Source organism: Odontomachus brunneus, unplaced genomic scaffold (assembly GCF_010583005.1).
Source record: "Odontomachus brunneus isolate Ranch 3 - 2012 unplaced genomic scaffold, Obru_v1 Obru_scaffold_007, whole genome shotgun sequence".
In the NCBI taxonomy this organism is placed as follows: domain Eukaryota; kingdom Metazoa; phylum Arthropoda; class Insecta; order Hymenoptera; family Formicidae; genus Odontomachus; species Odontomachus brunneus.
The window spans coordinates 3,184,527-3,210,793 of record NW_022639457.1 but is presented as its reverse complement, the minus strand read 5'-3'; the positions used below and the strand labels follow the sequence as shown (position 1 = coordinate 3,210,793).

Below are 26,267 nucleotides of genomic sequence, written 5' to 3'. Positions count from 1 at the left end.
AGAGAGAGAGAGAGAGAGAGAGAGAGAGAGAGAGAGAGAGAGAGAGAGAGAGAGAAACAGAGAGAGAACAAGAGAGAAGACAATTTCCTAAATATGTACAATTGTTTTCGAGATACCTGTCTCGTTTCACGTCAAGGGTCGTGTCTGGCAGGAATGCGACTGTGGAAATATCGTTTGACCGCATAAGAGACCTCGAAACGAACTGACAAGTCATCCTGCGATTTTCGATCACCACTCTCGTCCATTTGTTCTTATTTTTACCGGCAGTAATCGATCAACCGTTAAAAGAATCTGTGGAAAATCCAAGATTCGAGGTAATTTCTTCCACCCTCTGTCTACTCATCGTCGTGCCTGATGGCTCTTTTTACTCCATGCGCCTTCCTTTCTCCGTAAATCGAAAGATCGACTGCAGCTAATGACAGTCATCCAGCTAATCCATTATTCTATTCGACAACGGTGATTCGACCATACGAGAGAGAAAGAGAGATCGCGCGTGAGATTCTGCACGAAATTCGTAACTCTTAGGGGAGAGATTTAAAGGAGAGAGTACGGAAGAACGATAGAAAGGGATGGGAAAAGGACGGGAAAAGGACAGCCAAGGAAGTCGTAGGGAACGATCGCCGCGATCGCGATTCGTCGAAAATGTTTACCCTCTCCTACAGCACACCCTTCGAAATCTATGCCACCCTCGGCGTACTCATTCAAGAAAGAAAAATAAAGCGGACCACACGCACGTACACACACACACACACACACACACACATGACGCACAAACGCACTCGCATAGCGATATAATCATCGAAGGTGATCATACACGCGTTTCCTGAATCTAGTCGACGTAGTCAGGGCTGCGCGTTTACGAGCCGTGTCCTCGCGAGGGGCGCTGATTGATTTTTACATCTACATCTGTCTCGCGGCGGTCCCGATCTCCCCCGAACCGGATCGTTCCGCTCTTAAACCATCCCCGTCGTTCGTCCACGCAATGGTACTCACGACGTGCTTGCGACGCTCCCGCAGCCGCTCTCCTCGAGCTGCTCGCACTTCCTCCCCTGGGCGTTACTCGACGGCGGTGGCGGCGGTGGCGGCGGCGGACCAAGACTCGGCTGTGACTACTTGCGGATCTGCGACACGGTCGATCCTGCGTATCGTGCAATAACCGCGAGAACGACGAGCGATCACGAGCGGTTTGCGAATGCCCGCGGCTTTACAGGTGCATCGCGCCCCGGCGCTCAGCGTCGTTCGACGGCGTTCGACGAGCGGAAAATCTCTATCCCGTGCGCTCCGGCCTCTCCGCGACGACGACGACGACGACGACGGCGACGGCGGCGGCGGTAGGACGAGCCGAGTGCGCCTGACCGGTGCTGGCGGACGCGAACATGGCCGACGTAACGAAATCGATAAAACACGCTTTACGTTTTCCGGTGTTTCGACTCTCGGAGCCGACGCTCTGCGTCGCTCTCGCGCCCCCGCAAGCCCCCGCGAGCCCCGCCGCGGGCCCTCGCGCGAACGTACGACGCGACGGCGACGCCGAAGGAGCGGAGCGCCGATGACGTCATCGAGGCGCGCGCGGATGTTCGATGTGTGAAACTGCACTTTTCTGAAATATCACCGCCACGATGACGCCTGGCGTCGCGCGGTGACGTTGGCATCGATAATCGTAATCACCGGTCATTTCTCGCTTACTCCGCGGCGTAATGAGATAGCACGAAAATCCAAGAGACGTGCGATAAAGGACTTCCTTCAGCAATGTTGGCCGCAATGACGTGTGATAAGATCTCTCACTGGAGACCAGCGTCGCATACGTGGGCTGACGACAAACATTTCTATGTCCGCATCATCAAACAAAGTCTGTTTACGCGATTACGTAAAAAAAAGAGAGATATGAGGTGAGTTGTGGGGAGAGTTCTCTAAATGAGCCGTGATAGTAAACGTTAAGATGGGGAGCGATTGAAGGTCATTTTTCAAATGTTGCTTTTCGCCCTTACATGCACACAAACGCACTCACGCATACACACGCAGCACATATATTCGGAGAACATGAGTCCGCGATGCAATTTGCAGGATCAGAGAGAACGCTTCTCCTTCCACGCATCATTCCCCTTCAATTGTGATTATTCGGTTGGGCGTAAATGAAAGGAAAGTCCGAACTATATTGGTGTTCTTTCTACTGAGTTTACGAATCGCAAGACCATAGGACGCATCATTTGATTTCGCGCCGCAAATGTCGCGGCTTAAACGCTTGCTTAGGTTCGCACTTTGTAAATACAGAAAAAAAATCATCAATATGCTTCGAGCTTTCCTTTCATCGACGGATCTGGGGCTCGATTCTCTAACTAGTTGCGTATACGTAAGTTTTACTGCGCAGCTATTTTATGGTATGATTAAACCTGTGCAGTAAAACTTACGTATACGCAACTAGTTAGAGAATGGAACCCCTGGCCCTAAATTCAAATCTGAATATCTCACCTGTGACAAGTTTCAAATAACGACTATTAATATGGATCTTAGAAACTTTGAATATGACCCAAGGAGTAAGACCTCAAAGTTAGAAAGTTAAAATTTCCGCGCATTTGACTAAAACGTAATCTACTTTCTTGCTGCTTAAAATTAATTAATAAAATGGAATGCAAAAGAGATATATCATCTAGTAGCAGTCGGACTGTCAATGCGCTAGCAAACATCAAGTAATAGTTATATATTTGAATGGAGTCTATAAATAAAATATAAAGACTTTTCGAGTAGCTCGCATCAACGTAGCTTCACTTATTGCCGAGATTTTCGTCATAAAAATTCGTAATTGATCGATGAAAAATGTATCTACTCTGCATGTCATCAAGTAAACATCAAATGTCGGTGGCAAGGACCAAATCTAAAGTCAAAGCAACTTATAGACGTGCGACTCGCTTATTAGCGTTGTAGTATGAGTTGCTATTGGTTTTTATGAGCTATTAATTACAAGAGTTACATAAGAGCGACGAAAAATTGTCGAGTCGCCGAATATACACAATTTAATTCAACATCATGCAGGTTGTTGTCCTACCTTGTTCTGCGTCCTTAATCCTAGCTTCCCAGACGAACATCCTGACTCCCGGCTGCTTCGTCGTGGAACTCCAGATATTCCAATGCAGCAAAAACACGAATACGACGAACGCGCGACACATTTTTCGAAACTCCCGACTGCCCATTTCGCGACGCACTTATACTGAGCCGCTTATTTGACGATATCTCTCTCTTTCGTTGCGACAAACGCGCGGATCTTACTTTCGGCACTGTCAGCGATGATTTCGCTGCGAAACTCGCATCCGACGAGCCGGAGTCGCAGAAATGGGATGATTCATAGAATACGTTATTCCTGCCGCGTCGCGATCCGTTTGCACCAGTGCTGCTACCTCCTGAGGATAATTCGACCGGCCCGCCAATGGTAGGCGAGCAAATAACTGGTCTAAGGGATCATTAGACCCGTTATTCCTTCGTGTGACGGACAAATCAGTTCCAGAGTCTCTGCTACGAGCCGCCACTTTCCTGAATGAGAAATTGAAATCATGTTGTTATGTAAATGAAATTATTTTGTGTGAAAAATAGTAATTTCAAATTACTAATGTATCGACCAATAAACTATTTTGGACTTAGACTTGATTGAGGCCATAATACTACAGAATCAAGTAGTACTTAACGACGACCTTCTTCTTATGGTGTCATTATAAAAAACAGACATAACGCTTTTGAAGAAGAGTTGACAAACACACTAGATAGCACAGAGAATTCAAAAAGAATTCAAGAAGGATTCAGTCGTATGTCACCAATTCTGAGTTCATTTTCAAAAAGAATTCTTCAGAGTTCAGTTCAGTGAAAAGAATTCTTTTTGCAACTAAAAATGAATTCAGAATTGGTGACATACGACTGAATTCTTTTTGAATTCTCTGCGCTATCTGGGACAGAAAAGACTCGAACACATATAGCGCATAATATACTTTAATATAGGGCATACATATAGCGCGTAATATACTTTAATATATGTGTAATTTAATTTTTGGCTCTATATACTAACGTATGTGAGTGCATATATCAAATGAATATTTTTACATCGGGTAGAATAACGATGAACTGTATAAGATAAATTTTGGAGGAGCGCGGAAAGGGAGAAATTACACGCGCGCGAGGAATAATTACGGAAATTTAATTCGCGCGCAGCTAAATAGCCCCTGTAGGCAACTTACAATATTGATGATCGCGATAGAACGTAATGTCGGAGCTTTATATAGCGGCTCTCTACGCCGGCTATGAATGAAATAAAATTACATTAAGGGCGAATCATGGCAGCTTATGCGCTGTGAACTTTTTATCTACGACATGTAATAAATAAGTATAATTAACACGTTCGCTATCAGCGCTACACAGATGTGACAGCAAAAAATTGTTCCTATGATTATCTCTTACCTAAGTTTGCTTTATACAATTACATAAAAAAATATGAGCTGATTTGTGAGGGAAGCCTCCAAAATAAATCCCAGTACTCTCTTAAACTGAATCAGTGAAACATCATTGAAAGCAGTAAATATACTGATTTACAGCTATGCTGAAGTACAGCACTGAAACTGCTCAATGCTATACTTATAACTGATATCAGTGACTACTCACTGATTCACTTTAAGAAAGTAGGACACGTATTAATTTTTGCTAAGGAAGAACTCGTCCCCAAAATTTTTCAGGATATCTCATTACGCGGGGTATATGTGTAATCATGCACTTCTAAATATACCACCCTAGATAGCACAAAGAATTCAATTGTATGTCACCAATTCTGAATTTATTTTTAGATGCAAAAAGAATTCTTTTCACTGAACTGAAAAATTCTTTTTGCATCTGAAAATAAACTCAGAATTGGTGACATATAACTGAACTTTTTTTCTTAATTCTTTTTTAATTCTCTGTGCTATCTGAAGCGTTACAGCATACTCGATTAAAGCTTTCCCAGATAGCACAGACAATTAAAAAAGAATTAAAAAAGAATTCAGTTGTATGTCATCAATTCTGAATTCATTTTTAGATGCAAAAAGAATTCTTTTCACTGAACTGAACCCTGAAAAATTCTTTTTGCATCTGAAAATAAACTCAGAATTGGTGACTTATGACTGAACTTTTTTTTAAATTCTTTTTTAATTCTCTGAAGTATGCCCGACTAAAGCCCTCCCAGATAGCACAGAGGATTCAAAATGAATTCAAAAAGAATTCAGTCATATGTCACCAATTCTGAATTCATTATCAGAAAGAATTCTTCAAAGTTCAGTTCAGTGAAAAGAATTCTTTTTGCATCTAAAAATGAACTCAGAATTGGTGACATACGACTGAATTCTTTTTTAATCCTCTATCTCGGCTGGCAGTTTCAACGGCGCGTACGTCGGACATGGCAAATTGTATCCGAGAGGGGGAGATAACGCCGTGGATTTTAGCTCTGTCGTTAAAAATACGGCCGGATTGATCGACTATCTCGAAATAACGATTCGCAGAGGCACGTCGACCAGAAGTCCGCCGTTAATACAACGTAGAGCTCGCACGCGAATAGACGATGATTCTTTCCGAGAGATGGGACATTATGATTGGAGGGGAATCGATTTGTAATTTTATTCCATTCATAGCCGCTATATAAAGCTCCGCACATGCCTATATGTAAGTCCCTTTTGCTCGAAATAGCTAGCGAGCACTGTGTACACATTTCTTGCCTATATCGGTCTATATCGCCTGCATTAAATATTCGCACGCACGAATCGCAAAGACTTATTCGCGCCAAGCGTGTGTTATCAAGTCCGAGAGTGTTCCATTAATCAGATACCAAATTTTGTTAGAATCGATTGGTCGTAATTGTCCGAGATACAATTAATCATATTTCAGGATAATAATAATTTCTCTTCTACTTTCGCGAGAAGAAAGCAGAAATTACCCAGCAACACCAATTTTTTAGAGGTTTGAAAGTATCTGAAAGATGTCTAAAAGAAATAGGACGTTTTTCGAACGCTTTTAAGACACTTTCTGGAAATTTATACTGAGTAGTTACTATAATACTGTGCCAAAGTGTGTCAATATTGATAATGTTCAAATATTAAAAGCTTCTCTGCATAATGTTTTCCAAATATTGAAATATTTCATCGTATTACAAAATAATTGTATATTTATTCCGAACCAGTAGAAATATTGATAATCGATATCCACGCGCCTAAAGTTTTGTACTACCTATTCTCCTATTTTCTTCTACCACTATCATTATTATTATTTCATCGCGGTTGCTGTTGTCTCTCGCATACATACATATCCGGCACGTCGTCTCCGCAAAAGGATTAATACAACAATTTGACGTGAATGGAAGTTATAACCTTCGAGACTCGCTCTCTCGAGTATTCTCGTCTACGTAAGGAAAGAGCGTCCCCAGATAGCACAGAGAATTAAAAAAAAATTCAAAAAGAATTCAGTCGTATGTCACCAATTCTGAGTTCACTTTCAGATGCAAAAAGAATTCTTCAAAAGACAGTGAAAATAATTCTTTTTGCATCTAAAAATGAACTCAGAATTGGTGATATACGTCTGAATTCTTTTTTAATTCTCTGTGCTATCTGGGTCGTCACAAATCGAAAATACTCACTCCGAATTTGATGATTACCAAATAACAATCAGAATGATAGCTCTTGCAATATTACATTATAACGTTCTATAATTACCGTATAATTACTCCCAAATCGCGATGTGACGTCTTGTGGATCCTCGACAAGAGCGAGCGCGCGAATGACTGCGAGTAACTGCTGTTTCAAATTCCCGATCGATAAGCGAGATGGCGGTCGCGCGACTCTCTCGGCCGATAACGCAGAGAACTTATACAGTCGGTAAATTACCACACGAACACGTCGATCAGTTTCCCAGAAATAACGCGTAGCGGCGCCTTGATCGCGAACGAGCGTCTCGCCCCGAGATTCTTCCCCTTCTCTGGTCCACCACCCTCTCGCCTCTTTAAAGCATTATCAAATATTTGTAATCGAAACGTGCCTACATTTGTCGCTTTAATGATGCATCTGGTGCGTCCCTCGTCGGTCTCGTCGCGTGTTTCTCCGCGCAAACACACTTGAGTCACTCGAGGTGCTATGGCGAAGTGGCATTAGCCGCGTCGACGTGTTTTGCGCGGAAATATGCGGTCAGCGACGGGATAGGCGAACAATACGCTCATCGTCGGACGGCTCCTCTCGTTTTGGCTATGTCGTACTTGGTGCGTATACCCGTTTGTTGTCGCGACGCGATAGCCGCTTCTCGCGGCCACGCGAAAACGTCTTCTGTACGTCTCCTTTTTGTTGTCGTACGTCGTAATCATTGTATCGTATTGTTCTACGCGTAATTTTACCTCTTGTTTATTTTGTTACGACATTATCGATGTTATTAGTATTATTGAAGCGATTAACGAAGATCGTAATAAAACATCAATTCCGGGACATGTACTTAATTCTGAATATTCTCATTGTTTTGGTCTTTAATAAATATTTAAATTTTCAAAACGTAGAATATATATTTTTTTTATTTTAAAAGTTTTTAAATATTTGTATTTAAAGACCAAAACAATTGAAATGCCCAGGATTGGGTATATGGACATTGGTACTTTTATTTTACATGTTTTGTCAGTATCTTTAACTTTTCGCTTTTCCTTCTTTTTGTTTTTTCTTTTTATGAGTTTTGTGATGTTAATATGTAAACATCCATCTTGTTGCATAATGAACAATCTAGTAAGATATTTATGTAATTAACAGTTTTGTAAATTATGTATTCATAATTCAGATAAGCAAAGAATGGGTTGCATCAACAGCAGGGTAGATATTAACGATCTGCATCCGAACATCTTTGAAGTTATAAATGTGGATGATGCGGGTAACTCAATCGCTCCTGGACGACTGGAAGTTACTGAAGCAGAACTTATACTGTATCAACGTGGCAAGCAACCCATCTCATGGTCACTGCACTGCTTACGTCGGTATGGCTACGATGCCACTATCTTCAGCTTTGAGTCAGGCAGACGTTGCTTAACTGGCCCTGCCATATATGCCTTCAAGTGCCAGAGAGCTCAACAGTTGTTTAATCTCGTACAGAGGAATATTCAGGTTTGCATCGTTGTGTATGAGTCAACTTACCAGAAATTATTTTACTTGTAACGCACACAGGACTAAAAACATAAAAAAAATATTTTCACCAGATGTTCAGCAACAGTGGAGATGACGCGCTGTCAGACCTCCCACTCGGCTATCATCCTGCTGCACCATTAACCAGTACTAATAGAACATGCAGAATGACAATACCAGAAGAGCCTAATTATTTGGATCCGACACCAACTAGAAATAATAACCGTCTGGGTCCTAGATTTAACCAACATAACGGTGTCGGTAGATTGAGCAGCGTGGGCAGTAGCAGCGTCGGTCCCATGTCACCCCAAGGGACCATGGGACCACCCTCACCGCCCCCTATGCCATTACCGCCATCGATTCCGCATACTCATCCGTCCTCCCTTTATATCAACGAAGAGGTTTGGTCTATCCCCGTGGAAGTGGAACGCAATAATAACAAGAACCTAGGCAACACAGTGCACAGGTAATAAAGTATAAGGAGGAATTCGTATCACCGATCAAGCGTGCCGCTCTAACGCCACCTTCTCACTGTTGCAGATCGCTCACTACCACGCCTGACAACAGCACGGCAACGGCCGACAACAGCACGGCAACGGCCGACAATAGCACGGTAACAGCCGACAACGGTCTCATGGAGACGGAATTGATATCTATTCAGAATAACACGGAGGCCGCCAGCAACCAGGACGCGGCGTCGCAACCGTTGATGGTGCCCTATGTGAACATAGATATCGGCGGCGAGACCAACTCTATCGCGTCGACGCAAAATATCTCCGAGCCGGTCAAGGAGGAGAATAACGACGCGGGTGGATCCGAATCCTCTTCCGAGCACGACTACATGAACATCGGTCCCAGACGGGAATGCATCGCAAACGCCGTCGCTAGAGTGCCGCCACCTCCGTTGCCCGTCTTACCCTTCTTACAGTCGGAGGCGGACGGGGAGGACGGCTCCAAGCACTACTACTCCAATCTGGATCCGAGCGAGATAGAGAGCCTGCGGAACAGATACTCCAGCGCCTCGGTAGCCGAGAAGTCGCCTCTGCTCCCGTCCACGCCGACCGGATGCCCGATCAGGGAGGTGAATTACGCGATCTTGGATCTGGTGGACACGAAGGAAGTGCCCACGATTATCGAAACGTCTGAGAGCGCGACCACGAACCTGGCGCTACTGCCGCCGCAATCTCCGAGCAAGGTGAAGAAAGGCTACGCCACTATAGACTTCAACAAAACGGCCGCTCTCTTGAACTCCACCAATCTCGTGAACGACAATGAGGGCTCCAGAAAGACGCGTCATAACTCCACGATAAACGACCTGGCGGTACAGTACAAGCATAACTTGTCAGTGAGTGAGTAACGTATTTTATACTTGTACGATTACATTCGTAGAACGACAGCGTCTCGCATGATCTACGCGGCGGAAAGGAATGCGCATTGAGAAGGATCGATTTCAGTTCGATTTCCGTATGTGTGTGAATTTCTGGAACTCGTCAAATCTTTTAGTTAGGTCCTCAAACCGTATCTTAGCATATGTTGTAGTTGAATACACCATGAGATATTCTAACGTATGGATTTGTACACATTCTGGTGCATTTCTTATCACACACGCGCGACACAGTATTCGTAAATAGTAAGTCTACTTTTCGGGATGGAATGAAGCGCATAAAAAAAATTTTTTATACGACAATTGTATAGATAAGTTTGTAGTACTCTTTATGCAGAGATTTTTTATATTTAGCATTTTACATATTACGTGGAGGAATTGGAAGCTAAAGTACCCTGATCTTTTTTGCAATTTAATGTAGAAATTAATACGGCTCAAGTGATTGTGACGGATACAAGGTATGGTGCAATGTGAAGAAAGTATGAACAAGTTATCGATCTGATAACATGAATCATAATATAGTGGCTAATTTTAAGTGGTTGTCATGAATTAGTTATTGTGTTAGAAAGATAATTGATATCGAAACAAAAAAAAGTGTAACTTTAATATGAATACTTGTATAACTGAGTAATCACTTAAAGTGAGACCGTAGGTAGCACGTTCGTTTAAGTTTGGTGCGAACAATTCGTAATATTAACGAACAACGTTAGAGCAGATCTGATGCAGGAATGTAAGTTATTGAGCTCCAAAGATTATACACATTCTTGTTCATAATAAATATTTATTATCATTTATCTAATGAGTATCCCTGCATATATATGTCTGCATTACATATATACATACATGCATACATATGTCATGGTATTATTAATGATTCGAGCTGAATTAGGCAGCTTTTTCTTCCAATAGTTCTTTTAATCAGCAGCTAATGAAATTGCAATACATCCAAGATGTAAATATGCACCAATATTCTTTCTTATGGATAAGCGAGTATGTTATATATGTTAAGTTCATAATCGTGAATCGTAGGATAGTCTGATATCTCCCGGGTAACCTACACATCATGCGGCCTATTCACAGACTACATGTCTAGTGCGCGTCATGTACCGCCAAAACAACATGTATCGAAATCAATTGTTCTTTGCTTCAAATAATCGTTAATCGTTATGGAAAAATAGATTTTAATCCTTGGTTTGCACACGCGTTGAGACGCGATGTAGTGATCAAAGGTAAACAAAAAAATACATATTTACGCGCATTCTATGTTATTGATAATGTGTATTTAGAAGATATAGAGACAGCTGAATAGAAGTTTATTTATCAGTGATATCAAGATATCTTTCATAACATACACGCGTATATACGATTACATCTGTGGGCGTGTGTAAAGAAATGTAGAAAACGTTGTCCACATATGTATGCCAGTATGTTATTTCTTTGATGTAGTTTGCATTTCAGTTTTCGTTAGCGAAAACTCGATCTGAGCCTGATATTAAATTTAGCATGGGCTATTAAGTCGCAAGAACAGATTAGAATTGTAAGGAAGTTTCGTCAAGGCAAAGCCTAACTTTCTCACAAAATGAACTTGTATCGTTAGTATATATTTTTGTGCGAACGTCACATTAGATACTATATATCGTTTTTGTAAAATCAAAAGTAGAAACGGATTCTATATGTACGTCCTTAGATTGTAATTGGACTTTCCGCTTATACTTTTGATTCTATAGAATCTTTAAATGTTTATTACTTTTTGTCAAAAGTTTTTTTTTTTACGTTATAGCGACGATAAGCGATATTAGTTACTGTGAAAGTAACATATCTTTAAGAGGTGATCAAAAATACCAAATTTTACTTAGACATATTATATAATTAATTTTACATATACGCACCTGTCTTCTTTTTGCGTTTCTCTGTACATTTATAATAGAGAAGTGTACTGTGAAAACATGCTACATGTACACTTTTCATAGTATAATTTTCTATTATAAATGTACATGTAACATATACATTTTCCATAATATAATTCTTTATTATGAAAAATGTTATGTTATTCATGTTAATAGAAGAAGCATTCTTTCTGAAAAAGAGACAAAAATTAATCACGTTATTGAAAAGAGAGTGACTCAATTTTTCTGAAACATTAACGAAACATGGACGGATGGCATATATTAATGTGATATATATTCGTGGAATTCTAACATTAAATATACACCACAAACTCACGTATAGTCGTGGGCGGAAAAGTTGTCTGTAATTTTTGGGGTAAGTTTGTGTACTTATCCGTTTTCTCCAATGAGCAAGAATTCGTCTTTCAATGGAAGAATTCTCCCACTGGACAAAACGGATGTATTCCGAAACTTACACGAAATATAGCGGATAATCCTTCTGTTCACGAGCGTATGTATATTTGCCAAATTAATGTATTGTAAGGTCTCCATCTCTCTCTTTAGTAGCCATGTGTGCGAAAAGAATGTAGGCCTATATACTTTGTAGTAAATATTGCACACACAATACATAGCGTATATATGCCGTATGTATTAACGCGCATAGCATTCTTTGTTACATATCTATGCCTTAAAATTAAAAAAATGATTACAGAACGTACACGACGAATAATAATGTGCAATGTTTGGCATAGATAAAATTTTGTTCTGTCTATATATTATTGCAAGTATGAAAAAGGAAAGACAAATTGGATATACTCGGCCTGTCGATGAATCTTTTCCTAAACTGTTAAATATGCTAATCTCTTTTTTATTCGCGTATCGATTCTTTATATTTTATATATATATTACTACGATATATCTCTTACCTTTGGCCTACATGATTCTAAATGAAATGGTCTCGACAGTGCTCAATATGTTAAATATGAATGCATATTGTAAAAATGTACAATTATATATCCAAAGAATACGTTTCTTTTGTAAGAACATACATAGCTTTTAAGGTATTTTAGTTAAATTAGATAAAACGTAAAATTGGACTTCCTATAATAATGATATTCTTAGAGTCATTCGTCGAGCTTTACACGAGCAATTTTGATAACGCAGTCCATACGTTTTTCCTTGTGCCAGGATTATCTTTTGTAACTGATGATTTAGTGATGATACAGTTAAGGATTTTTGAAAGTTTAGGAACACACATACTAACTATAAACTGTTGTAATAAAAAAAAATGTTACACAAAAGAGGAGGATGTGTGTGCGATCGAGCGCTTCCTACGAGATTGTAGAACGTGTGAATCAGTTTTCGCGAATACGAGTAAAACGTGCCAAAAAAAAAGATAAAAGAGGAAAAAGTAACGTTCTGAAGTTCTGAGCTATGAGTTTAGATTTTTGTGCTAACCGCGCGAGCGTGCAAAATGAATATGCAATACAGAAACAGTCTGCACTATCATATATATATCGTATACATCGAAACGTGTGTATAAACGTATGTGTATCATATATGTACATACATATATATATATATATATATATATATATATATATATATATGTATGTGTGTGTATATGTATATATATCGTATCATACGCGTATACTCTAGTTATGTGTAATACCCTAAGAGCTTCTTATTAAGTAGACCACGAGAAATGGAAACGTGTCTCAGCGTTCATTCGTATGACAGTATTATGTATGCGCCCGGCACGTGCGTATTTTCCGATTCTTCCCTTTGAATTTCATGCAACCATCGATAGAAGTCTTCAGAATTTGTTAGAAATACTAACGCTTTACGTTAGACGTTAACACTATTTTAAATATTACACGAGCTGACATTTTTACGCGTATCCCCGTTTTGGTGGAGATTTCCCCGAATTTTTTATATATGACTGCGATGCAATGAGTTCTAAATCGACTGCGCGGCACCAATTTGGAAAAAAAAGAAAAATTCTCGATGGCTGTTGCGATGAATATTGTGTTGCAATTGATGTGCCGTTTGTAAGGCAAACATCAATGTTATCGCGAAGCATGCTTACGATTTTTTTTATGTTATTAATCGATAATCCCATAATGGGCAGACTAGAAAGCTTATATGAAAGATAGGGAGACGTATTTATTTTTATACTGTGTCTTCTCGATGTTGAAAAACAAGCAGAATGTAGTGAATCGCATCATGTACATTATACGATCGTTATATATTTATTTCGTAATTCTAAAAACACAGCCTTTCAGATATGTCATCTGAGAGTTTGAAAGAAATCATCAGAATTCCGTTTACGGCATAGTTGTACATAATATAGATGCCACAAAAGTATGCTCCCGATTTATTCCGTTTTCAGTTCATTTCAGGTCATGGATTTATAAAATATACAATAATGTTATGAGAACTCGCAGCGTGTCTCAATTTTATTACACCTCCGTATTTTCCTTGCATCTCGGACAAATCATGTCAATAACAAGTAAACGTGTAACTATAAAACATCAATAGCAATAATATTAATAATCACGATAAGATTACGGTAGCGACAACAGCGAGAACAAAACGACAATGGCGATAACGATATAAAAATTTATTTGCGACAATGTGCCTTTACACACACGTACACATACATTTGTACGTGTATGTATTCTAAATCGTAAAGTATCGCCAGTCTTCTAAATTAAGTGCACTTCGGTCCACAGCCAAAATTTATGGCATCAACGATTTTCGTTCATTATTATTACTATAATGCTCGCGATTGCACATCAATTTCGCACAATGAGCTATACGTATCGCGATATTGAGCAACGAGTGTGTAGCATTGTACGCAGTAATTCTTAATAGTAATACCGGGAACCAAACGTTCCGGGCAAGTGAGTTATTTCGAAGTCGGATTAGGCGGCGAGTTGTCGACGTCTGGTCAACTCGTGGTTCACGAGGAGCGAGATATCAGGATGTTGACGCAAGATGGTCGCACAATAGTGCATGATCTGACTGGGATCAGCGCCGGCTTTCAGCAGTATCTTCACGGAATTGATGAATCTGCTCTCGGTGGCGACCTGCAGCGCGGTCAGTCCGTCGATATTGACATTCTCCAGTTGCGCTAACGGCGAGGTGACCAACAACGACACGGTCTGATGGAATCCGCGGGCGGCTGCCAAGTGCAACGGGGTATTCCCGCCCGCGTCTTGCGCGCCTGGATCTTCCTCGTGGGCCAGCAGTTGCGTCACCATGTTGACGTAGTTCTTCCGTGACGCGATGTGCAGCGGCGTCTCGCCGTAGCGCGACGTGATGCCGGCTGGGGTGTGCGGTATCAGAAGTTCCGCCGTATTCAGCGCGCCGCATTCCAGGCTTTCGTGCAGAGGCGTTTCACCGCGGTCGTTCTTCAGGGCGGTGTCCGCGCCGGCATCCAACAGCGTCACGATTAACGACTCGATGTGGGTTTTGTCGTTGTTATCTGCCAAATTAAGCGGAATTAGCGTCTCACCGCGGTTAAACAGCGGGTGATCGCCGGCGACAATTGCGACATTGGGAAAAACGTCCTATTGTTCGAAGAAGTCACGCGCAAAGTTTGCTCAGTCAAAAAACACGCGGATGCTGTTTCCGAGTAATCAACAAGTCGATTGCGCGGTATTAACAAATCACGAAAAAGACTCAAATGAAACACACGAGATACTTAACGCACGAGGTTTCTCTTTAGCTGCGCGATAAGCGTAATTGTTATTTGATATTCCAACTTGATTATGTTATCTTATAAATTAATATATGATTTCTTATATCAAAATTAATTATTTCAAAATATATCTTCAATTTGTATCGTATCGGTATCGTTATACCGTATTTGTATCGTAGATAAGATATGCAAAGTACTGGACTACCATGACTTGGAATGTCTTTTCTACTATTAATACTTTTCAAAGTAGAACAATAGATAATATTGCTGCTCGTGTATGATAATTGAAGAATATATAATCGATAATCGGATTGTCATACCGAAGATCACCGACGAGGCCAGGATGTGCAAGGGGCTTCGGCCCTGGTGATCCTTGACGTTGACTAGCCCTGCCTTCGCCAGCAATTCCAGCGTTTTTAGGGCCACGTCGAAATTGTGATGAAGGGATTTCAGCGGCGTGTGAGCGAGCTGACGGGAGAGCACGTGCAGTGCAGTCGAGCCGCTGCCGGCTACTTTAACGTTCGGGGGGCAGCCGTGCTTCAGGAGGTCCTCTACAAATTTCAACACATTGCTCGGCCCACCGTTCTGAATCACTCTGTGCAGCGCCGTTTCACCGCGCGGCGAACGCACAGCTGGGTCGCATCCATTCGCTAGTAACGTGCTGTAACAAAAAGTCCGAAGTTAATTGAAAGAGTATCGTAGAGAAGAGAATTGATGCGTCTATTGGGACAATCATTGAAGCATTGGACGCGTTTATCACGACTATCATTAAGGACTATCATTAGGAGCTATTATAATAATAACGTGATTATTAGCTACTAATCTATTGTGCTATTTGTGTTATCGTTAGTAGAATATGAGTCACTAAGCCGTGAAATAATACTGTAGCGCAAGCAACATTTTTAGCTATTTTTACGACATATTTGCTCAAAAGATATTTTTGCCGTGCAGTATATCGCGGAGAATAGTAGAAAATAGTAGAAAAGTAGTTAATAGTAGAAAAGACATTCCAAGTCATGGTAGTCCAGTACTTTGCATATCTTATCTTATCTTATCTTGCATATTTTATCTACGATACAAATACGGTATAACGATACCGATACGGTACAAATTGAAGATATATTTTGAAATAATTAATTTTGATATAAGAAATCATATATTAATTTATAAGATAACATAATCAAGTTGGAATATCAAATAACAATTACGCTTATCGCGCAACTAAAGAGAAACCTCGTGCGTTAAGTATCTCGTGTGTTTCATTTGAGTCTTTTCCGTGGTTTGTTAATACCGCGCAATCGACTTGTTGATTACTCGGAAACAGCATCCGCGTGTTTTTTGACTGAGCAAACTTTGCGCGTGACTTCTTCGAACAATAGGACGTTTTTCCCAATGTCGCAATTGTCGCCGGCGATCACCCGCTGTTTAACCGCGGTGAGACGCTAATTCCGCTTAATTTGGCAGATAACAACGACAAAACCCACATCGAGTCGTTCCCCTTGAAGGAGAAATATTTCGGATAGGAATTTCGCGAGTCGAACTGAATGTCTCCTTATATGACACGATTGTACAATATATAAATACGGAAAATACAATATATAAATAAGGAAAGAGAATTTAAAAGTGAAATACTTCCCGATATATCATGATAAATCAGAAATTACCCGTGTAATCGTTTTTATAGGAGTTTTTATAGGAGTTTCGCGAGTTTTTCAATGTGTAAATAGTCGTGTAATGATATCTCGAATAGTATAGATCTATAATCGATATTCCTGAGTATTGAAATGCATCACAACTAGTTGATGATTTTTAATATGCTCTTTGCTCCCAGTTTCTTTCCCTCTTTATCTCTTTCTTAAAAGTCAGAAAAAAATAGAGAACGAAAAATAGGAAGCGAAGAGCACACTGTAGATTAGGCTTGAAAGTTCATTGTTACAAATGTTGTAGAAGCAAAAATTCGTGTAAGAGATACGCGGCCTTGTCGGAACGAGAAACTACGACCTTAGTTAGTTACTCTCACGGCTGTGAGAGAATTTACCTGAGCACAGGTAGGCACTGGTTCGTGGCTGCCACTAATAGGGGTGGATCGCCCGACACATTCCAATCCGGTTCGTCCAGGTTCTGCACGCAGCCGCTGGCGATTAACGCCGAGACATGTTTGACGTTTCCCGACCGTACGGCGTCGTAGAAATCGTAGGAGTCGCTCTGACCACCTTGAACGATCTCATCTTGCACCTCGTCCGGACAAAGCTCCTCCACGATTTCGCAGCGAGCTCGCATGCCTGCCACGTGCGAGTCGCGCGGATTCTTCTCGACGCGGACGTCGTCCCACGTGCGTCGCTCTTGCGTCCGTGTCTCCGGTATGTTCTGACTCCTTTGATCCTGCTCCTTTCTCGAACTGCACGTGACCGCTATCTCCGGTGCGATACTCGCTGATAACGTTGAGACCGATTCCCTCCTCTCGCTGTGTCGTTCATCTTCCTCCACGGAAGAAGATCCTTTGTTCCTGGATCTATCCATTCGCGAAGTGTCACTGGTCTCATTTAACGAGTTCGCGAAATAATCTAGATCCGCTTCGTGATTATCTTCATCGTCGTCTTTCTCGCGTCCCTCCGTCGTTCCCGGCGTCTCCTCGTCGTGCACGCTCGTGGGATTCTCGTCAAATGATTCGCCGGGTAGAATGCTGATTTCCGCCGAAGAGACCGCGAGGAGCTCCTCGCCGGCGGAATCACCTGTTGCGAGACTCGTGCGCGACGACGAACTCTCTTCCATGTCGGCAGCAATCTCCAGATCGTTGTGCAGCTCTTGATCGACAATGAAACCGGGCTTCGAGGCGCCGCGCGGAGTAGTCGCCTTCTGCTCGCGCTCCGGCGTAGCCTCGTCGTACGCGGAAGTCATTGCACGCACCCTGTCCTCAATTGGCCTCGATTACTCACTCGTGCAATAACTGGCTCGGCGCTTTCCACGCGGAACGATACGCGCGAATGTACGGCGCGCGCGTAATTAGACCGCCGAGGAATTCCGCTTTCGCCAGCACGATCGGGCTGCGTGCGATTGTTGTCGCAATCTCGAAGCCTCGCGCTGCAATTCGTGCTATGAGGGGAAGGCACGCAAGCGAGGCACGAGGCCAATAGAATACGCAGACCTGCGGCGGTTCGACTGTCGACTGTAAACGAGAAACCGAAGCGGCTCGCGGCAATCACGCACCGGCGTTTTACGATGCCTCACTGTCGTTGCCGCATCACGCTCGCTTCGACTTCTCCTCTTCTTCCTTTTCCAATACTCCTCCTCCTCACTCTACTTCTCTTCCACTCCGCTTCTTTTTGTTTGGCTGCTTCCACCACTCCGCGTCACTCCGCGTGACGCTCCGTGTTTCGCGTTGCAGCGCGTTTCATTCGTTTCGTTTCCTTAGTTGCTTCTACTCCACTTCCCTCGCTAGTGTGCTCCTTAATCCCCCTCGGGCCTCGAGCCATAGGTGTCGAGCCGTTGGAATTTAGGACGGTCGCACCGGCGAATGGTCAATGAATATTCCGCGTTCCTATGCACATGCACCTCCTGTAAAATGATAGAATTGCATTGCTCTGAAGTTGAACGCACGTTGCCATTAATTGATGTCACCCCTTGCGCCAATTACATCAAGCCAATTAAACTCATGGCAGATAGACCATCTATATTCCGAGTCAACAGAGATTTTGGTCGTGTTTATTAATATTCTTAACATGTTCTCTTTAATTCTGGTTTTTAGTTATCTTGATATCTGTTTTGACATAGAAAATATGTGTAATCTTTACAAAACAATTTTTATAAACTGCATTACTTCTGGAAGCAATAAGCAAACACTTTATATCTATCCTGAAGATTTCCTTTGTTATCTCCTTTGAGAGATAACTGAGGGTCTTTCTTGTCCAACAGAATTAGTCTAATAGAAAGAGTAGTTAAGAGATATCATGAAAAACCATGTCGCATGTCTGTTATACGACATAAATATTTTACTTGTTACGAGTTCAATCGAGACAATGTAATTGACGTAATGTGATACTGACTAATAACTGCAATTTCAGAACTAAAATTGACAGCTCTACAAATGCTGTTCCATCACACGGGACAACTAAGATTTATAAATTATTATAATTTTTTATATTTTAATATATTAATATTTTAATTATTTGGGGTTATTAAAATCTAAAGATCGTCAGGACAACTACGGAAGATCACAACTCACCTACTAGCCGATCGGCGAGAGGCTCACTTCGTAACTACCACCAGCTTACCACCTGAGTACAACAATTCGACGAGACCATTCACGAACTCCTATTTGTAACACAGAATCTACATAAATATCTGTTATTTTATACAAATCTGTTATTTTGACTTTACCTTTAACATCACTTTGAACCGTTGAGATTTACACGACCACAAGAGAGGATAATCTATCGTCCAAAACATCGATGTCCGGTTATTTGTTAAATAATTTATCGCTTATTACAATACATGATAGCTGAGCACTGATAACACTCTGGCAAGATTCTTATACCACTTCTTCTTGCATTTAAATTGAATATGATCCAATAAAATTTTTATCACCCGGCGCATCCTTCCTGCACTCTTGGAATATAACACGAACCGAATATAACACGGATCGAACCACCGGTCTCTACGCCTATTAACTCGTCCGCCATCAAGTAACAATGACGCAAAAAAGCTTCAAGAGAGAAGAAAAGCCGGCGACGCCACGTTGATCGCGATTAGACACGCAGATGTGTTCCGAGCGGGAGGAGGAGACTGAGAACTTTTGCGCCGCTCAAACTGCGTACGCGCACTTGTTCCATAGGAGCCTGGGATTTCGGCGAGAGACGACGGGGACACACGTTGACGAGTGTACGATCAATCGAACACATATGTTCGAAAAGCTACAATTTTATTGAACATCAAGATACATTATAATTCTCTTTGAAAATAGCGACGAAACATCAGCGGGAAGCTTTAGATAAAGAAAAAAATTCACGTAGTCGAAAATGAATATTGTGTGATGTAAGTGTCCTTCTTCTTGCGGCACGAAATCACAATCCCTTATATTCTAAGACATTACATGCATTTGCATGACAAAAAAAAGAAAAGACCAATGGCTTTTGTATGCGCCAAGTGATAGATCTGCCTCCAATCGATCGAACTTTAATCGTTAATCGTAGATTTCTAATTGTCGATGAAATCCATCGACATCAATCAACCACATCCATCTGAAAGAGAAACTAGCGATAATATAATATTGGATGCTATACCGCGTTTGTGTGTTCAGAAGATCGTAAATAACGGTATTATTGATACACGTATGCATACTCACCGTTTATCTGCTGCGCGATCTAGAACCTGATCGAGACTTCGATCTGCTACGGTCTTTAGAACCGGACTTCCGTTTGTTGCGATACTTATCCCTAGCATGGCCGCTTCTGCTGCGAGAACGGCTGCGCGAGGACGAACGTGAGCGAGATCTTGAGCGAGAACGTGAACGAGATCGCGATCTCGATCTCGAGCGAGACCTAAAGTAAAGATCATAATAAATAGAAGCGTTAAAGTAATGGCCATGCGTTATAATAAAGATAACTTTGTTTGTTCACTACTACAGAACACGAAACACGTTTTGCAGTTATATACTTTAGAAGGCAAGATTAGATAATAATGTGATTTTGTCTTTAAGCCACGGAGAAATAGTCCCAAACTTATTCATAGCTTCCCATTTTTATCAATACTGATAAAACTAGCGTCCTTTTGTGGACGCATACCTACTGCACATACCTACCAAGCCTGCAAAAAATGCTCAGAAAAATATACTGAAAATATGCTGAATGTAGTTGTGTCGCGTTTCGATATTAAGAATCCTGATTAGTCACCGTGGTTAAATTGAATTATGATGCTAGAAACGAGAAATAATGCAAGATTTCCCGTTTCTGATATCATAGCCTAACGGACCATTTAAAGTAACTGACCACAAGTCTCTTGTAATCGTAAGATTCTTGTAATCGCAAATTATTACGTAGTGCAACAAATATATAATATAGTTACCTAATTTTCTAACATGTAAATTGTCAAGTTGTGTTCCTATATGTTACAAAATATTATAGTGCTAGTCGAGTTAATTGTTAAAACACACATGTACTTTGAATTGCATAATCTAACGTGAAAGTGCAAACCTTTCGGATATGCCCGTCTAACTGCCCGCGAATATACAAAGCGTTAAAAGAACACCCGGGGCTAAAGAGATCCTTGAAATTTGGCCCTGACATTTTCTTAACATCCCCATATAGACGCGTGACTATGCTGCTTTCACGCATAATGCGTGCGATTTGTACGTTTAAAATACGCTCAACCACTGCCACTATAATCGAATTACGTTAATTCCACGTAGAATATATATTTGACTATTTGATTTATATACCATCTTCCGCGGCCGCTTATAGCAGACAATCGTGGAGCACGCGATGCGGCTATGCGCCGGGAAGAGAGGAGCGGATGAGCACTTTATGCAGATGAAATCACGAGAGAGTCGGGTGAACGGACGAAAAGTGGCTAAACAGGGCCGCTGAAAAGTTTGTCTCTCAGTGGCCAGTTAGGTACTACGACGATGACGACGATGACGACGAAGACGACGACGACGACGACGACCAGGACGACGACCACGACGACGATGATGATGATGATGACGACGACGACGACGACGACGACGATGACGACCATGACGACGACGATTATCGCAGAAATCACGGATAGCTGAACGAAGTACGCCAGAAGTGTGCCGACGTGCATAAACTCTCGGTCTAGGGTGATGCTCAGCGGATCGGTACCGTAGTGCCCAGAACTAGCCGGCTCGCGCGTGTTTTTGCCGTTTCTCGCTCTCGCAGAATGTGCAGAGGGAAACCCCAAAGTAGGTGGGTGCTCTACGCTGTAACTACGCGGTGTGTGTCACAAAGTGAACCCAAGGCGAATCTCGCGACAATGTCGGCAGCGACACACACATTTCTCAATGCGTATGCCTGCGATCAGCCGCAACTCCTATAAATAACGGGCAGTATTACGTTGGCGTTATTTTCTGCTGCTCTATAACCAGTTTTTTTTTATGTTTGTAGGAATGCTTTCTTTTAATCATGAAATATTTTAGACTAATTTATGTTGTTATTTAAATAAAAATAATGTGCAACCTGCACATCTTTTCTTTCTTTTCAATATTGTATAACTTGACACAATAACTGCAATATTATCACATTTCAGTAAATACATCTCTTGTCTGACTTAATTCATAACACCATCTTATCTTAGATATAGTTGTATTTGCCTCCTAAATATTAAGTACCAGATAATTAATGAAATACTTACTAAAAACCTAAGTCTAAGTATGACTGGTGATTTAAAGAAAATAGAATCATTATGATGCAATAATCTCATACAAGTATCTTAGTATCTGTATCTTAGTTTGCACAAGATATAAAAGTATTATTTTTTGTAACTTTTTCATAACCTTCTGATTTTCCTATTTTGGAGGATAATTCCTTATAAAACATGCAGGGAGAAAGAAACTTGCACATAATATAGTTCGATCTTTTTGAGTAATCTTTAAATATATATGTACTTGATACATATCCAAATTTCAGACATCTTATATTTTATATACTATGACTTCCAAATATAAAATATACTACAATTTATTAATTCTATTTAACGAAACATTTCTAAGACTCACCTCTTTCTGCGTGAACTCCTATGACGGGGACAGTCTCTAGCATAGTGGCCTCTCTCACCACATTCGTAACATCTGTCTTCTGGATGGAAAGCCCTTGCAGCACCTCTTCTCATGGAACCCCTGTCTCTTAATCTTTTTCCATTAGATAACTCCACACGAGCACGTCTCCCACATATAGTACGACCATCCAGCCCTCTTACTGCATCTTCAGCATCTCTAGGGTCTTCAAATTCAACAAAGGCAAATCCAGGAGGATGTCGAGCAACCCAGACATTTCGCAAAGATCCATAGTAGGAGAATGCATCTTCCAGTTCTTGTTTACTAGCATTACTTCCTAGATCTCCCACATAGACTTTGCCATCGGAATGATAACGTGACATCTAACATACAACAAACACACATCTAATATGCATCTAATAAACATATATAATAAAGTTAAAGAAGAAAAACTGAAAAACAGAACTGATATACTATGTATTATAAAGGTAAAATAGAAATAACTCGATATCCTTCCATTATTTGGATATTTAATTTTGGAAAAAATATTTATCTCGCATTTCATGGAATTAAACATGTTTTTTCTTTTTTTACGAATAAATTATCTCAAAGAATGGTTAGTCGTTCATATTGAAACGCCAATAAGACTCCGTAAGGACATTTTGTTACATTAAAAGTATATTGAATCTCTTTATATATAATATAAAGAATTTCGTACCTTTTTTACTTTATCCAGCTTATTAATTGCTTTTGAACGCAACGTCTACAAAAAATGCTGACACTGTATCATATTTTCTGGAAAATATTATACGGTTGTTCGCGATAACTTTTTAGACATATTGATTCGAGAAACAAATTATAAATTGATTAGAAACCGCTCTCGTAAAGGCAATCTTTCAATAGTATTTTTGCTACGATGTTTATGAAAAATGTCCACCAATATCCATTTGGTGCTGTTCAATGTCCGACCAATCTTAGTGATGTCGTCAACGGAATAGACACGGGGTGTTCTGTTCTGTTCTGTAATGGCTCCGGGGGAAAAGGTTATCCCCATACACCATTCTCAATAGACACGGGGTGCTTCCCAGCGTACACTGTATTAAGGCTTGTATCCATGATGCTAGAAATCGGCCCGACATCTCGATCCGAAAAACGTGTAATCAATAAAATTGTCACCTTTCCATAAAAGCTATAAATGGATTGATTGCTTTTTTCTCGAATCTAGATCTCGGGCCGATTTCTAGCATCGTGGACACAAATCCTTAGAAATTGATCAATCACAGTGGAATTATAGAGGAATAATCAATTGTGATTGGTTAATTTCTTACGGTTTAAAGCCCGTATCAGACTATAGATTAGGATTGAGATTAAATTGAAATTTAGCCAATCAGAGCAAAATTCACTAAGCTTAAGTTTGGTGAACTTTGCTCTGATTGGCCAATTTTTAATTCAATCTCAATCTTAATCCGTAGTTTGATACGAGCTTAAAGACATACAAGAACTCGCATTTATTGAGACACCAACTGTTATGGATATCATTTGTAAATACTTATAGCGTGTTCGACTGGCCTTGGGTTAATCGCTCCGAGAGCGATTAATGACGTCATAAGTCTCTACTAGCCAATCATAAAGCTTATAAGTACTTGTTCGACCAATAAACGTAAGCTGAATAACCCAGAGTGGGTTAACCCACTCGAACCAGAGCCAGTCGAACATGCTATTAAAGAACTTGGAGATCAGTATTTGAATCTCGCAGTCATTAGTTCAATGGCTTAAGTTGATCTATTTTTTTTTCTGCTGCATTGCTGAACTGGTGCAATAAGTTAGAATGAGAAAAGATATATACTTGTCTCACTTTGACCTGGTTTACATCGTGCACTTGATACGCGTACTAAATAGTAACTTTCTATTAGATAATCTTAATATCAACAATGCATATCAACAGCGACGCATTCTATCAATACAATACGTTTTGTTTATGAGTATTATACTAGCTTAATATACCGTTGTTTATATCGTTGATATTAAGATTATCTAATAGAAAGTTACTATTACGCGTATCAAGTGCACGATGTAAACTAAGCCATTATCTAATAGAAAGTTACTATTTAGTACGCGTATAAAGTGCACGATGTAAACTAGGCCTCTATCCGGAGCCAAATCAAGGCTGCGTTCCGAAATTCACTGTCAGTGCTGAAATTCTATAGTATACGTAACATAGGGTGCGTTCCGTTCCACGCATGATGCGCATGAAACGCAGCGTTAGAGTGACAGAGATACGAGAGTGAGATAAAAAGAGAGGGAGAGCACTCGGGTGAGGTTGTCGAATCTAGGTTAGGTTAGTTCTCGACGCATGAGATCGCATGGACTGCACTACCGAGTGTATGAAGTTGGCACCCCACTTTTTGAGAGTGTATGAAGTTGGCACCCCACTTTTTGAAATTTATAATTTTGAAAGTTGTTCCAGATTGTTCTGACTTTGTACCACATTGTTCCAAAGTGATATTGCTTCATTCGAAACGGTTTTCGAATAAAACAAAAAAAATGATTTTTTGAGCTGGCACCCCACTTTTCGAAAATCGAACATTCTGATACCGCAATAGATTGTTCTAGTTGTTCCAAACATTGTTCCAAAAGGACAAATCCGTAAGTTGAATTATAAGTCCAAAAAATGAAAAAAATGTTTTTGACCTGGCACCCCATTTTTTGAAAATAAAGCATTCCGATACCGATATAGATTGTTCTAGTTGTTCCAAACATTGTTCCAAAAGCACAAATCAATAAGTTTAATTATAAGCCCGAAAAATTAAAAAAAAGTTTTTTGACAAACAGTCTATCGGACCAAGAGTAAACTTATACTATCTTTCTTATTCCAACCGAGATCTTTTTGTTCTGAGTTGTTCTAGGCTTAAGAATTATAGTTCTAGAGTATGAGACTCATAAGATCATTCGTTCTCCGAAAATTCGTAAAAAAATCGATTTGACAATACATGTTTGGAACAACTAGAACAATCTATTGCGGTATTAGAATGTTCGATTTTCGAAAAGTGGGATGCCAGCTCAAAAAATTATTTTTTTTTGTTTTATTCGAAAACCGTTTCGAATGAAGCAATATCACTTTGGAACAAAGTCAGAACAATCTGGAACAACTTTCAAAATTATAAATTTTAAAAAGTGGGGTGCCAACTTCATACACTCTGCACTACCTCGGAGCTGAGGAAGTTCATGCGTTCGAAAACTAACCTAACCTATGTTCGAGAACCCACCCAAGTGCTCTCCCTCTCATTTTATCTTACTTTCGTATCTCTGTCACTCTAACGTTGCGCTTCATGCGCATTAGGGTGCTATTTTACATGTCGTACGATAAGCTTTTCGGATACGTTTATTGGTTGGCGAATAGAGTATTTCTAGATTC

General features: G+C 40.6%; 4 protein-coding genes across 7 annotated transcripts in view; 1 reads left to right on the top strand and 3 right to left on the bottom strand.

Moving 5' to 3' along the window:
* The window catches only part of LOC116853903 (synaptotagmin 1), a 24,778-nt gene extending 21,464 nt beyond the window's left edge, over positions 1-3,314 (bottom strand). The window contains exon 1 of one of the 3 annotated variants that reach the window (XM_032835234.1): positions 3,041-3,314. The gene's annotated coding sequence lies outside the window, so the exon portion shown is untranslated. Of the gene's footprint in view, positions 1-993; positions 1,398-3,040 lie in introns of those variants that run through there. The other 2 variants (XM_032835235.1, XM_032835233.1) reach the window with 2 other exon arrangements.
* Positions 3,315-6,985: 3,671 nt separating this feature from the next.
* LOC116853931 (fibroblast growth factor receptor substrate 2) lies at positions 6,986-13,857 on the top strand. The gene is made up of 4 exons (XM_032835301.1): positions 6,986-7,249; positions 7,810-8,129; positions 8,222-8,613; positions 8,688-13,857. The coding sequence occupies exons 2-4, from the start codon at positions 7,821-7,823 to the stop codon at positions 9,502-9,504; spliced, it is 1,518 nt and encodes a 505-aa protein (XP_032691192.1). The 5' UTR covers positions 6,986-7,249; positions 7,810-7,820; the 3' UTR covers positions 9,505-13,857.
* Positions 13,849-19,882, bottom strand: LOC116853930 (ankyrin-3-like). Its single transcript, XM_032835300.1, has 4 exons — positions 19,346-19,882; positions 17,162-18,678; positions 15,444-15,784; positions 13,849-14,907 (listed from the first exon to the last, which is right to left on the bottom strand). The coding sequence occupies exons 2-4, from the start codon at positions 18,019-18,021 to the stop codon at positions 14,345-14,347; spliced, it is 1,764 nt and encodes a 587-aa protein (XP_032691191.1). The 5' UTR covers positions 18,022-18,678; positions 19,346-19,882; the 3' UTR covers positions 13,849-14,344.
* Positions 19,883-20,024: 142 nt separating this feature from the next.
* LOC116853932 (serine/arginine-rich splicing factor 7-like) lies at positions 20,025-23,933 on the bottom strand. Of its 2 annotated transcripts, XM_032835303.1 has the most exons (4): positions 23,571-23,923; positions 22,856-23,235; positions 20,465-20,660; positions 20,025-20,360 (listed from the first exon to the last, which is right to left on the bottom strand). In XM_032835303.1, exons 2-3 carry the CDS (start codon positions 23,233-23,235, stop codon positions 20,468-20,470), a joined length of 573 nt encoding a protein of 190 aa, XP_032691194.1. In that variant the 5' UTR covers positions 23,571-23,923; the 3' UTR covers positions 20,025-20,360; positions 20,465-20,467. The 2 variants fall into 2 exon arrangements, with proteins under 2 accessions (XP_032691194.1, XP_032691195.1); XM_032835304.1 differs by lacking the exons at positions 20,025-20,360; positions 20,465-20,660 and adding an exon at positions 20,667-22,170 and having other exon boundaries at positions 23,571-23,933.
* Positions 23,934-26,267: the final 2,334 nt, after the last annotated feature.